This window comes from Paecilomyces variotii (assembly GCF_004022145.1).
Source record: "Paecilomyces variotii strain CBS 101075 chromosome Unknown C8Q69scaffold_3, whole genome shotgun sequence".
Taxonomy (NCBI): Eukaryota; Fungi; Ascomycota; class Eurotiomycetes; order Eurotiales; family Thermoascaceae; genus Paecilomyces; species Paecilomyces variotii.
This window is the reverse complement of record NW_021167142.1, coordinates 998,441-1,011,103: the sequence shown is the minus strand read 5'-3', so window position 1 is coordinate 1,011,103 and position 12,663 is coordinate 998,441. Positions and strand designations below refer to the sequence as shown.

The window sequence follows — 12,663 nt, the reverse complement described above, 5'->3', positions numbered from 1 at the left end:
GGCAGTGGCTTCTTTGTTGCTTTCATACCGCCCTGTTATACTTACAGACCCTCGCCATGATCAGCGCCGACGATGACGAGCCTCTTCATGGTAGTGACTCCCCCCCGCCTTCTACACCGCTGTATAGGATAAGATAAGCTGATAAGTGGGAATCGTGCTCCAAGGAATGCAGTGTTCGACCTTCCCCAGCTCTATACTAAGCCTTGCGCGGCGGATATACTGAACGCTCTCGAACTACTGAGAGTCCAGCCGCGAAGCTTTGACAACAACGGCCAGGATGTGGTGAAAGGACGGACAGTGCAGTCAGTAGGCGTTACGAAGTATCTCACATCGATCGTCTCAAGCGCTCTGTCATGGCTGGAATCGGACGAAGTAAGAGAGGCTGTCTGGGACGCAGCGTCGGCGAGACTCAGTGAGCGCTCTGGACGAACTGGTGAGCTGGATCCGGTGCATGGTTATCCGGAATACGTAGTGCTAACTGACGAGGGTAGCCATGGGAGCCATATCTCGCGTCTTCACGATTCCCAGGTCGGCCACCGAAGACTTCACACTCACACTCCATGAGCCCGCTCTGACATCTGACAATCTGGGTATGAAAACCTGGGTTTCCTCCTATCTCCTGTCACGGCGTTTACATTCGTTGTTCGAAACCACCCCCGAACTTGTCCCCGCTACATCACCGTCGGTATCCCGGAATAAGGCAGGCAAGACGCTTCGAGCCCTTGAACTGGGCGCTGGAACGGGCCTTGTCGGTCTCTCTTTTGCTGCTCTTCGTGGACCAGCCGCTTCCATCCACCTTACGGATCTGCCCGCTATTGTTCCGAACCTCTCGCATAATGTCGGCTTGAACTCCGAGCTTCTCAGCAAAGCTGATTCTGTCGTGACTACCGGGGTGCTCGACTGGTCTGTGGCGCCGGAATCTCCTCCAACGTCCGATGAACGCTACGACATCATCTTGGCTGCGGATCCTCTATATTCCCCTGAACACCCCAGGTGGCTTGTTCAGACAGTTGAACGCTGGCTCAGTCATAGCTTGTATGCACGGGTAGTCGTCGAGATGCCCCTCCGCGATGCATACAGTCCCCAGCGCCAGGAGTTCCGTCAACGGATGATTGCTGTCGGTCTGGCCATTGTAGATGAAGGCGAGGAAATCGGGTACGACGACTGGGAAAGTGCAGACGGCGGCTCATTGGAGGTTAGATGTTGGTGGTCGGTATGGGGATGGAGTGAGAAGATATAGAGTCCTGTGTATTTTGCGCATCACGATCTTACGAGGCTATGATAGACGTTCGATAGACTAGATCTAGATCTTGTTTTCGGATATAAAATGTCTTCAATACATCTTTTTACGCCAACGTGTCGATCAATTCTAACATCTAAAAATCGTGCTCGGTACAAGTATTGAATCAAAGGCTCGCATATACCGAATATCACCTCGAAAGGTAGATAATATTGTTTGTTCATTTCTCCCAGTTGCTTTCGTAGTCCCTTCTAGATCACGTGCAAGCCACCGTCCTCCTATGACGACACTGCGTCAGGGACCATTGCTAGATATTTCTTTTCTCTGCTGATCAGTACTGTCATCTCGGCGTTCTTACAAAAATCTATTGTCAATCTGTGGGCGCTTTACAGATATACTCTAGTTTTCAATCATACCCTCCTATACTCGACTCTTGTCCAGAACTAGAACTGAGACGGCCATCTGCTTGACTAAACTAGGTGCGCTACGGCTAGGAGGGGCCGTAGCAAATAATCATTGAGCGTAGTGACCAAGCTGGCTGCTCTGACTAAGCTGGCTGCTGGCGCTGACGCGCTGGCGCGCTGGCAAAGCCTGGCAGATAGGTTGATTGCTTAATCAGGTAATTTATCAGGTTCTTTTAGTTAGTAACTATAGATAATGAATATTGTAAAGAACTATCTAATAGATAAAGCTAGCTAATAATTGCTAATCGGCCCTTTTGTCAGGACCGCGAAAAGGGCCGATTAGATAGTATAAGAAGCCAAAGTCTATATAGGATAGGTAGGCAGAAGGGAGATAGATAGAAGAGATTTAGCTGATATAATCGATATTTCAGACAGACTAATAAGAAGCCAATATTTAGATAGAAGAAAATGCTTTAAAAGCGAGCTTTAATAGGCAAAAAAAAGCAGGGGGTAAGGACTGCGAAGGGTGTAAATTAATTAATAATACAGACGCGAAGCTATGTTAGATAGGAGGTTTTTAGAGGAATTATTTTGATTTCTAAAAACAGTAGGCGGTAAAGGTCACGTGCTCTTTCCTTCAAAAATTTCCTCTTATAGAAGACGTCACGTGACAAAGGACCAATCAGAGCGAGGGAAAAAAGTGGAAAAAAAGTGGAGCACTTTTGCAGCCAGTATATTGTAAACATTTCGCTAGCGCTCAATGATAACTCGTTCTATTCTACGGTACTCTATAAGTGGCCGTGACAGAGTACGGACATCATATCAATTGAATACAGCCAGTTGCAATTCTTTCCCTGAACAACTTATAGTCAGTGGAAAGATATCCGCACCTGCGAACTCCACCGCCCCAGTCCCGTTACTGCGCATCGCATCGCGTCGGAACTCATCTCAAAGATCGATGGATATACCTACTCAAGAACACTTTCATTCGCAGCGATAGATAACGCAATATGGTCCTTGGTCTTCTCACGATCACAGCGATCCCAACCGTGACCGGGGTAGCTCAAGGGGTCAGCGAGCAGAAGCGTCAGAACCAACAGAAGGTAGATGCGAAGCGCATGGAGAAGTTTTGTATGGATGTGACATGCGAAGACGACAGTGATGGATACAATCTAAGTGGGAAGAGAGTTGTGTTGAGGGATGAGAAGGTATGAATTGTCCCTGGCGTTTAACATGCGGAGTATATGTTGCGGTTCGTCGGATACACAAACCAAGTACATACATTACTAACTCATCTGATCGTACAGGCCTATCTCGACGACCCCAATCCTTCCCTCCGCTCTCTCAACCCCTCGCATACCGCACAAGCTTTCTACATCACATACCCCGAAACCGAAGAGACAAAGGCTCACCCGCGAGGTCTGGGGCTCGTAACAACAGTCTCTGACGATCCGCCTATGCTGAACTGGCTCTATGCCGATAAAGATACGCACGAGGTGAAGTACGGTAACCGGACCCAAAGCATCGCGCATGTGGTTGGGCCCTGGGACTGGACCAATGACGAGACGGGCGTGACGCTAGAAAAGAAAGATAGATTTGTGGCTGTTGAAGAGGAAGATGGCAAGTGGGCTATTTATTTCGATCGAGATGCGGATCAGTGTCAGAGGGTATTGGCAGAGAGAGGTCTGGATGGCAGGAAAGTCGTCACTCTCCAGATGCGGAGAAAAATGCTTGAGCAAGCGGGCGGATCTGCTGGGTAATTATGTGGGATCAAAGATACGAAACAACGAGCTCGATGATGTTACGATATGGGATGGAGTTTGGCGTCCTTTTATCCCCGGGGATATATAGCTGCATGTTGATTGAACTCTGTAAATTGCATACTCTATGGGGAATCGTGGGCGGTATTGTACAGAACATAAACATGGATATGGATATAAACTCTGCATATCTCTGGACATGGCAATCCAGGGAAAGCCAATGAAATCAATCATCGAACCCAGCCCAATCCTCATTTTCGCTACCAGATTCCTGACCACCAGGTCCCTTGGCCTTCCTATTGCGGCTACCCATAACGGCCCCCTTCCTTTTATTCTCCATTCGTCGATCGAATCCGCTCTTGGTGCTAATTCTCATCTTCTTCTGCAATCTAGCATCCTGCTCGTTCTTAACGGACGACTGACGTGCCTTGACTCCATGCTTCTTCAATTCTTTCTTATCTTTCTTGCTCAGGTCTGGTAGAGCGTCCAGCAGCCACTTCTGGACAGATTTCTCACTGGCGTCCTTGCCCCGGAGCTTCTCGCTTGCATCAATAACATTCGCGATACTCTTCACGTAAGGAATGTCCTCCTTCGTGTAGAATGTCACGGCTATACCGCCCTCGCGGCCTGCACGTCCGGTACGACCCACACGGTGAACATAGGATGCAGCAGAGTTGGGAATATCGTAGTTGACCACACCGTTGATTCCGCGGAAGTCGACACCTCGGGCGAGCAGGTCGGTGGTGACGAGGATCCAGACCTCGCCTTTCCGGAAACGTTTCATGATTTCAGAACGTTGAGTATCGGACAGATCGGAGTGTAGCACTGCAATACGGGAAGAACCTCCCGCTTCCAAGGGGATATCGTACATAAGCTCCGAGTGCAGGGCAACTGCCCGAGGGATGGTTTGGGTAAAGATGAGGAAGGGTGGCCGGAGACGGGTCTCTGTAGGGGTGACAGAAGAAGTAGGATGGAGTAGTTGTCGGAGTCCAAGTAGTTTTCCGTGCTCTGTAGCGGCGTAGACGAGCTTGTGGGTAATATTGGGAACAGCTGAGTCCTTCATGCCGACAACGAGACGGATAAGAGGCGCTTCTTCAGCGAGGTTGAGCGATTCCCGGCGTTCTTTGATAGTTGACTTTGTCAATTCTTCAATGCTGGAACCCATGGTTGCGGACCATAGGCTGACGCGAAGCTGAGGCTGTGTGCAAGCTCGCCATATAGTAAGCGTCTGCTCCCGGAAGAGAGGGTCAAGCAGGACATCTGCTTCGTCCAAGATCAAGCTTCTGACTGTAGGTAGCGGTGTAGGATCGCTTGTCTGATTTGCCGTCAGTGCATTGACGAGAAGTAAAGGTGTTGTAACCAGAATGTCGCTCTTGGTCACAGTGCTCTTTTTCGAATTCTTTTTAGCGTCAGCTTTTTCTTCCTCCTCCGATCCCGACGACTCTTCGCTGTCTTCCTGTTCATCATCGTCTTCACGCTCAACGACACGCATTCCCTTTTTCATTAATGTGATCTTCACACCGGTCCCCAGAGTGAGCTTCCTGCCTTCATTGACGATCTGGCCCGCTAATTCCTTGGTCGGTGCAACAATAATGGAGGAGATACCACGTTCTCCGGGATTCTCATGATGCTGTCGAACGATCTTGTTGATAGCAGGGATCAGGAAAGACAGGGTCTTTCCACTGCCAGTAGGAGCAACAATCAACAAGTCCGGCTCAGAACCTTCAGAGCCAGACTGCTTGGGAAGAGAATCATCTCCCAATAATAACGGCAAGCTCCCCAGTTGCACTTCCGTAGGCACAGTAAACCCTTGCTCGGCAATATTTGCTGCAAGCCGCCTGGAGATCTGATATCTCGATCGAAGCTCATGAAAGGAAGTAAGCGGCTGCGGATACAATCTCCTCGCCTCCTTCTGCTGTTTCTTTGTGAGAACTGGGGCGGACTCCTGTCTCTTCTTTTTCTTCTTCGGCTCTTTTGTCGATTTCAACGGTTGAATCTCTTCCAGATCACGAAGATCAGTGATTTTGATCTTGTGAGTCTTCAAAATAGATCTCTTTTCGCCTTCATCCATGACTTTGGCTCCTTCGGAATTCGAATCTTCCTCATCATCGGATCCAGTCCGATCATTTGAATTTTCCTTCTTAGTCCCATTTGAGGCATCTGCTTTAGCCAGCGAGGGTAACCCCTTTGAAGAGCTGAAAAAGTCCAGATTCACATCATCTCCCTCATCACCTGCTTTCTCACCATCGGTGTCTCTTTTTCTTTTTGTCCCATGCTGCGAGTTTTCCGAGTTACGGAAGAGTTGCGGATTTTCCGCCTTTCCTGCAGACGGCAGAGGTTTTGACACGACACTCGACTTTAGTTTTGTCGACCGGGTCAGTAGCTTGAAAGCATCCATCTTGAATTTAACAGAATGGTTGCTTTTTACTACTGTGAAGCGGATGAGCTGAGAGCTCTGTGTTGACACTGGGTTTTTTGTGTAGTTGATGTTCGGACATGCTTCGAAAATAATATCGGGGAGTGCAGAATTTCTCTCCGCGCACTGGCCAATCAGAAGCGCGGAAAATGGTCGACGGCGGGAAGCAACTGGAATGGGAAATCAAAGCTTGGGAATCTTGTTCTTTGAGGCTATTCTATCGGAATTTGCTCTCTTGCATTATGTGGTGTTGTTTTCTAGTCAAAGGAGCCTATCTTTAGAAACTCAAGGCCGAAGAAATGGAGGTGGGAGCAGAGTAATATCAAGTGAACTGCTACGGACGAGGCCACCAACACTATTGGACAACATGCGGATGTAGTAAACAGACTGATAGCAGGGTTATCATTCGAATCTAAAGCTACAATCCTAGGACTAGATGCCAACTTGCTACCTCGCGGTTCACTAGACAGGCCAGCGTTATCAGGTAGCTTTAAAAGGTGATCCCTACAGTAATGAGGCCCTATGTTATAAGAGATTAATCATGGTAGATGCATCTCATTCAACTACCTCATGATGTTTCTTCCGCATCCTGCAAACCCGAATAAGTCTAGGCTCTATGCACTTTGAAAACCCATGTATGAGGCCAAGTAAAGAAAAGTCTTTGGATATTGAAGTCTGCCGGAGAGAGAAGCTTGGTCAGAGACAACAGTTAATTCCATCGTCTATCATACAAGTACAAGAGAAAACAGGAAGCTAGGAAATGGGTCAAGGCTGTGTGTTATTTGCAAATTAAATTTAGTGACCGTGAGCAGACTCTCCCCGGTAGCCCACGACGTTGCGTCGTCCAATGATCTCGCCAATAGTGAAGAATCCGAGGACCTCAGCGGCAGTCACACCATAGAAAGCCAGCTCCTTCTTGTCGGCGTTGCGCAGACGGCCGAGAAGGGCCTGGGGGGAGGGGATGTTCACGTTGCGAAGGTTGGAGGGGTTGCGGATAATGTTGATGACGGGCTCGAAGTAGGCCTGGAAAGTAGCCAGGTTGCTGAGGTGAGCATTAGCGAACCGAGTTCCTATGATACAAGCAAGGGCTGCTGCTTACGGAGGAGTCATCTTCTGGCCCCTGAACACAAGCTTGGCGAGTTCGATTCCGACTTTCGAGTAGTAGACAGTAGGGGGTATCAAAGCTGTTATCGCATCCGGTTAACCATCTTGATCCTGTAGACCGCAGCATAGGTCGCCGCAGGGGTGTAATTGAGAGGCTGGAATCAACAGGCAGCGAACACCGCATGACACTTCCAATGCCGGTTTTATATCCCCATCGCAGCCTTTGGCCTCAGCAATAAACTTGGAGGAATCTTTTCTTACTGTCAATGTAGGCGATGACCTTGCCGGTTCTTCCTCCGACCTTTCTCAGCGCGCTGCCGATATTCGACGCAGCTCCGGCGATTGCGGGACCAGCGGAGGAGGTGACTCTGGACAGACCCTGCTGAGCCTTCGAAGCGGCATTTGCAGCAGACTCCTTGGCCTTGTTCGCAGCCTCCGACGTAGAGGAAGAGTGTCTGACCGCGGTCCTGCGGATCATGAACTGCGATTGCCGCAGAACGGCACGCGACGCCGCAACAGACATTCTGACGACCACTGGGTTGAGGAGAGAAGTAGAAGACGAGGAAGGACGAGGATATGTTGTCCCTGTTGGACAAGAAGGGGGTCCAATGGCGCGGTGGTGGAGTGGAACAGCTGGATCTCCTCGCAGGCACAGAAACCAGATGAGATTTGAGGCTCGGGAAGTCCAGGGAAAAACTTGGGCCGGAGCTCGGATTGTCACGTGACGGGGATCACCACGACGAACCTCGCGATCCATATGCTGATTGCAATAGCAGATTGCTCAGTCGCAGTTATTCTATTTTTCATCAGATCAGTTATAGTTCCTTTATCACTACAGTGCTGCTGTATATTGTGTGGGACATATGGAGTTCAGGCCTATTCCACTGCCGGTATCGCCCCCATACTCATTCATCTTCAAGCAACGTTGCTCGGACAACTTCAACACGGGAAAACGGCCCATTCCCCGCAGCACTTAATCTTGCTGGAGGAACACCAAAAACTTGGTCCAGTCCTATTCATCTGCGATGATGATACCCCAGGGCCGACTTATGGTTATTTTCCGTTGCACGGGCAAGGATGATCAGTCATCAATGCGCTGAGTGACCATGTTCCGCTCCTAATCTGACAAAGAAGCTGGATATGTGTCAATCCGCTAGTCTAATCCAATAGATTCTACGGCATCGAAGGAATCTACTTCAACAGGCGATTTGACAGGTTATATTATTGAGATAGCCTTGAGGTGCCGACATTGAATCGCTTCCTTGCTTGTCTGACATACGATAAGTTTTGTTCGACTGATTCACACCTTTCCCCTCGAATTAACTATAGCATGGCTTCCTGGACTGCCATTGATTCTCTGTGTCTTCGTATTACATATGTACGGACTCAGAGTCACGACACAACCTTTTCATTTCCGTACATATGGTGGACTACTTGCCTGACGGATTCAACCACTAATGAACATGTGCAGCTGCAGGAGGTGCGGGGTATTATATAGCCCGACAACCCCAATAGACCTGTGATGCAAGTCCAGCAAGACAAAAGCCGATGACACTAGGCGTTACTACCTCATCAAATTTAGCCGTTTATTGCGCCCAATTGCAAACACATACAGCGCCTGCTGGTTGCTTGGATTCATTCCATCGGCTTCCTGACCGAGATATACATGAAAGCCATTGCTTAGAATGCTCCCAACCAATCGATGGTCTTGCTTGAAGGAGCGTATAGGCCTTTGTCGACATGGCTTTGTTCTCGTGCCCGAGATCTTCGGGACAGGCAGCCCAAAGGCCAGTTAGATTGGTTCTTCAGGTCTCGCGGTGCTTTCCCCATTGCCAAGACGGCGAAATATAATTACCAGGAAGAAGCATAGCTGAGTGATGTTAGTACTAATCTCTTCCAAACATAACAGTTGCGAAAGAAACATGGTTCCATTCTGTGTTACCGTTTCGTGACTGGACGACGATATTGCCTGCAATGATTAGCTTCGCCCATAATATGTTAAGTTGCTCGAAATTCGAGGCCATCTTTCTGGCACATAGGGCCCTGGGGAGAGATTCTTAATCTTTCCCCGCAACATTATTTAGCTCATAGGCTAAATGTATACCGTCGCTCTCGAGTCCGAGAGCCCCGCAAAGACGTAGTGAGCATCTGAGAGCACGATAGGGCGCGGTCCGTATTCGTGGATCTACAATCTGACTGATCTCCCCGATAGAGACAGAAGATGGTGTGAGGCTACTGTGGTACCATCCTTACAGCAGCCAAGGCTCTGAGCAAGGGACAGCTGCAGGACCCCAGACAAAGCGGTGTCTCCGACAGTATATATATGCCAACGTGATCTACCACGAGGAGTGCCAATCTAAGTATTCTCCCAGTGAACGAAATCCGTAACATGCGTGGTATCGCTTTTCTTCTTCCCTTCCTCTCGTGGGCAGCAGCTCTAGCTGTTAATCGCACGTCGCTGCCCCTTGAGCAATGTCCGGGGTACAAGGCATCTAATGTGAAAGATTCGGGAAATACGCTGACCGTAGATTTGAAACTTGCGGGGAAACCATGTAACACTTACGGCATAGATATCAAGGATCTCAAACTTAAGGTGGAGTATCAGACGGGTATGTCACTGGATTGCGAGATACTTTTCCTTGACAGAATTGAGCTTAATTCTATTTTTTAGATACCCGTCTCCATGTGTTAATATATGACGCGAATGAGGAGGTATATCAAGTTCCTCCGTCCGTGCTTCCTCGCCCTGAGTTCACAAGTGGACCTGCGTCGAAAACGTCTACGCTGAAATTCAACTTTAAGGAAAGCCCATTTTCGTTCTCAATTGAGAGAAAAGATACCAAGGAGGTTTTATTCGATACATCTGGATCGAACTTGGTTTTTCAGTCGCAGTACCTAAATCTTCGAACGTCGCTTCCTGAAGATCCAAACTTATATGGACTCGGTGAACATAGCGACTCTCTGCATCTGGAGACAACAAATTATACGCGCACTCTCTGGAGCCATGATGCGTATGGAATCCCAGCACATACCAACCTCTACGGAAACCATCCAATTTATATTGATCATCGTGGCAAAGCTGGTACTCATGGGGTCTTCTTCTTGAACTCAAATGGCATGGATATCAAGATTAACAAGACGAACGACGGCGAGCAGTATCTAGAATATAACACCCTTGGTGGTATCTTCGACTTCTACTTTCTAGCGGGCCCCACTCCAAAGGAGGTCAGCACGCAATACGCTGGAGTCGTTGGCGTTCCAGCCATGCAGAGTTATTGGACGTTCGGGGTATAGACCAGAGCTCCTAATCGATAATATTCTCGGATTCTAAAAGCTGTATAGTTCCACCAATGTCGATACGGATATCGAGATGTGTTTGAGGTAGCAGAAGTCGTCTATAACTACAGCAAAGCTAGTATACCTCTTGAGACGATGTGGACCGACATCGACTACATGGATGGACGAGCCGTATTCACCCTCGATCCTCAACGGTTTCCCATCGAGAAGATGCGAGAGCTCGTGGATTATCTTCACCAGCACCAACAACAGTAAGTTAATGTATTGCTTCTTTGTATTCATGAGCTGGCTAGGATAACCTTTGATATCTTCAATTTCGACAGCTATATCGTCATGGTCGATCCTGCCGTGAAGTACGGAGGTAAGGACTCCTTATAACGATTTACCTATTGTCAAGAAGTTGTTCATGTTTTGCATGCTTAACGTATGTGGTTCTAGGCAATGACGCCTTCGACCGCGGACAGCAGCAAGGGGCCTTTTTGAAATACGCCGACGGGTCTCTTTACCAAGGTATGTCTAAGGACGCGTACTATTCAGGTCCCCATATTTACTCTTACAGGCGTCGTATGGCCCGGTGCGACTGTATTTCCAGACTGGTTCCATGAGAACACACCTTCTTGGTGGAATGGGGAATTCAATACTTTCTTCGACCCAGAGACAGGAGTTGATATCGACGGCCTTTGGATAGATATGAATGAGGCCTCCAATTTCTGCCCATGGCCATGCTCAGATCCTCAAGCTTATGCTGAAGAGAACGACTATCCACCGGCGCCGCCACCAGTCAGGGCTTCCAATCCACGCCCCTTACCAGGATTCCCCTCTGATTTCCAGCCATCTGCTTCTGAGAAATCCAAGAAGAGGGCCCTCAGTGGAGCAGGTCAGAAACTTGGCCTTTCAGGACGTAATCTTATCAGTCCCCCATATACAATACACAATGCTGCAGGATCTATCAGCAACTTAACAATTCGGACGGATCTGATTCATGCGGGAGGTTACGCTGATTATGACACGCACAACCTCTATGGAACGAGTAAGTTACTATGCAAGGAAAGCCTCTGTGTAATTGTTTCTGAACAGTGAAATCAGTGATGAGCTCTGCTTCTCGTAACGCCATGCAGCAACGTCGTCCGACCGTAAGACCGCTGATCATCACCCGTAGCACCTTTGCGGGTGCTGGTGCTCATGTTGGCCACTGGTGAGTTGTGCATTGTTTTGGAAAACAGGATTACAAGGAGCCCTGGTCTAATGTCTAATGTACATGCAGGTTAGGAGATAACGTGAGCAATTGGGATAAATATCGCATATCAATTGCCGAGCAGCTATCCTTCTCAGCTATCTTCCAGATCCCTATGGTCGGATCTGATGTATGTGGGTACGCCGGTGCCACGAACGAGGAGCTCTGCGCGAGATGGGCTACCCTTGGTGCATTCTCACCATTCTATCGTAATCATAATGAACTCGGAAACCCACCACAGGAATTTTATCAATGGCCAAGTGTTGCAGAGGCAGCGAGAAAGGTCATCGATATTCGTTACAGACTTCTTGACTATCTTTATACTGCATTTCACCGACAAGCGACAACAGGAGAGCCCTTCCTTCAACCTATGTTCTATCTATACCCGGAAGACCCCAACACTTTTGCCATTGACCTGCAATTCTTTTACGGTGATGCCATCCTCGTGAGTCCAGTGACAGAGGAAGGTTCTACTTCTGTCGAAGCCTACTTCCCCGACGATATCTTCTACGACTGGTATACGGGTGCTCCTTTCCGTGGGCACGGTACGAACGTCACAGTGACCGATATCGACATCACGACAATCCCATTGCACATTCGGGGTGGCACTATCATCCCCGTGCGGTCTTCAGGAGCCAACACAACAACCGAACTGAGAACGAAATGTTTCAATCTTATAATTGCGCCTGGTCTCGACGGTACCGCTACTGGAAGCCTCTATATGGACGACGGAGACTCACTGCACCAGCCTGCCACTCTCGAGGTCGTATTCGAGTATAGTCATGGTATATTCCAGATGGATGGCATCTTTTCGTATGTTCCTGGTGTCCAAATCGAGTCTGTCACGCTTCTTGGACAGGAAAGCGAACCTCAAGCTTCGAGAAGTGGACAGGCTCATGGCATCGAATATCACTATGACGCCGAGGCTAAAAGTGTGACGGTGAAGACAAAGATGGACCTCACCAAACCGGGTAGAATCAGCTTCGTCTGAGTATATATGCCAATAATGTCGACAGTCACAGAATCCGAGCATCTCAGCCAAATATCATACCATTTATCAAATCAATATTCAGCAATAGTGCAGTGTTGTCCTAGCATGTGAAATCCAGAAGCAGTCCTAAAGGTCAAATTTCTCTCGACATAGCTTGTTAGCCTTTGACTCCACAAGTTTCTTGCAAAAAAAAAAAAAAAAAAAAAAAAAAAAGACA

At 48.4% G+C, this 12,663-nt stretch overlaps 5 protein-coding genes across 5 annotated transcripts; 3 read left to right on the top strand and 2 right to left on the bottom strand.

Annotated features, from left to right (window-relative positions):
- Positions 1 to 56: 56 nt before the first annotated feature.
- Positions 57 to 1,250, top strand: C8Q69DRAFT_518726 (putative glucose-inducible SAM-dependent methyltransferase Rrg1; the record flags this gene model as incomplete). The annotated part of the gene is made up of 3 exons (XM_028633448.1): positions 57 to 90; positions 134 to 433; positions 492 to 1,250. The coding sequence occupies 3 exons, from the start codon at positions 57 to 59 to the stop codon at positions 1,238 to 1,240; spliced, it is 1,083 nt and encodes a 360-aa protein (XP_028486496.1). The 3' UTR covers positions 1,241 to 1,250.
- Positions 1,251 to 2,419: 1,169 nt separating this feature from the next.
- On the top strand, positions 2,420 to 3,579 carry C8Q69DRAFT_461464 (hypothetical protein). The gene is made up of 2 exons (XM_028630242.1): positions 2,420 to 2,852; positions 2,952 to 3,579. Exons 1-2 carry the CDS (start codon positions 2,655 to 2,657, stop codon positions 3,402 to 3,404), a joined length of 651 nt encoding a protein of 216 aa, XP_028486495.1. The 5' UTR covers positions 2,420 to 2,654; the 3' UTR covers positions 3,405 to 3,579.
- C8Q69DRAFT_461463 (P-loop containing nucleoside triphosphate hydrolase protein) lies at positions 3,580 to 5,999 on the bottom strand. The gene has a single exon (XM_028630241.1). It carries the CDS (start codon positions 5,800 to 5,802, stop codon positions 3,631 to 3,633), a length of 2,172 nt encoding a protein of 723 aa, XP_028486494.1. The 5' UTR covers positions 5,803 to 5,999; the 3' UTR covers positions 3,580 to 3,630.
- A 616-nt stretch (positions 6,000 to 6,615) lies between these two features.
- On the bottom strand, positions 6,616 to 7,447 carry C8Q69DRAFT_505730 (putative mitochondrial F1F0-ATP synthase g subunit; the record flags this gene model as incomplete). The annotated part of the gene is made up of 3 exons (XM_028632734.1): positions 6,616 to 6,862; positions 6,920 to 7,004; positions 7,186 to 7,447. 3 exons carry the CDS (start codon positions 7,445 to 7,447, stop codon positions 6,616 to 6,618), a joined length of 594 nt encoding a protein of 197 aa, XP_028486493.1.
- A 1,544-nt stretch (positions 7,448 to 8,991) lies between these two features.
- Positions 8,992 to 12,482, top strand: C8Q69DRAFT_207029 (alpha-glucosidase). The gene is made up of 8 exons (XM_028626146.1): positions 8,992 to 9,533; positions 9,596 to 10,212; positions 10,267 to 10,472; positions 10,545 to 10,582; positions 10,660 to 10,731; positions 10,781 to 11,251; positions 11,308 to 11,416; positions 11,486 to 12,482. The coding sequence occupies exons 1-8, from the start codon at positions 9,314 to 9,316 to the stop codon at positions 12,444 to 12,446; spliced, it is 2,694 nt and encodes an 897-aa protein (XP_028486492.1). The 5' UTR covers positions 8,992 to 9,313; the 3' UTR covers positions 12,447 to 12,482.
- Positions 12,483 to 12,663: the final 181 nt, after the last annotated feature.

What these genes read in the sequence shown, in the direction of transcription:
- C8Q69DRAFT_461464 (XM_028630242.1), top strand. Translation starts at nt 2,655, where the DNA reads ATGGTCCTTGGTCTTCTCACGATCACAGCGATCCCAACCGTGACCGGG. An exon ending in TTGTGTTGAGGGATGAGAAG is followed by an intron (nt 2,853 to 2,951) that starts GTATGAATTGTC and finishes CTGATCGTACAG; the next exon opens with GCCTATCTCGACGACCCCAA.
- C8Q69DRAFT_461463 (XM_028630241.1), bottom strand. Translation starts at nt 5,802, where the DNA reads ATGGATGCTTTCAAGCTACTGACCCGGTCGACAAAACTAAAGTCGAGT.
- C8Q69DRAFT_207029 (XM_028626146.1), top strand. Translation starts at nt 9,314, where the DNA reads ATGCGTGGTATCGCTTTTCTTCTTCCCTTCCTCTCGTGGGCAGCAGCT. An exon ending in CTTCACCAGCACCAACAACA is followed by an intron (nt 10,473 to 10,544) that starts GTAAGTTAATGT and finishes CAATTTCGACAG; the next exon opens with CTATATCGTCATGGTCGATC. An exon ending in GGTGCTCATGTTGGCCACTG is followed by an intron (nt 11,417 to 11,485) that starts GTGAGTTGTGCA and finishes ATGTACATGCAG; the next exon opens with GTTAGGAGATAACGTGAGCA.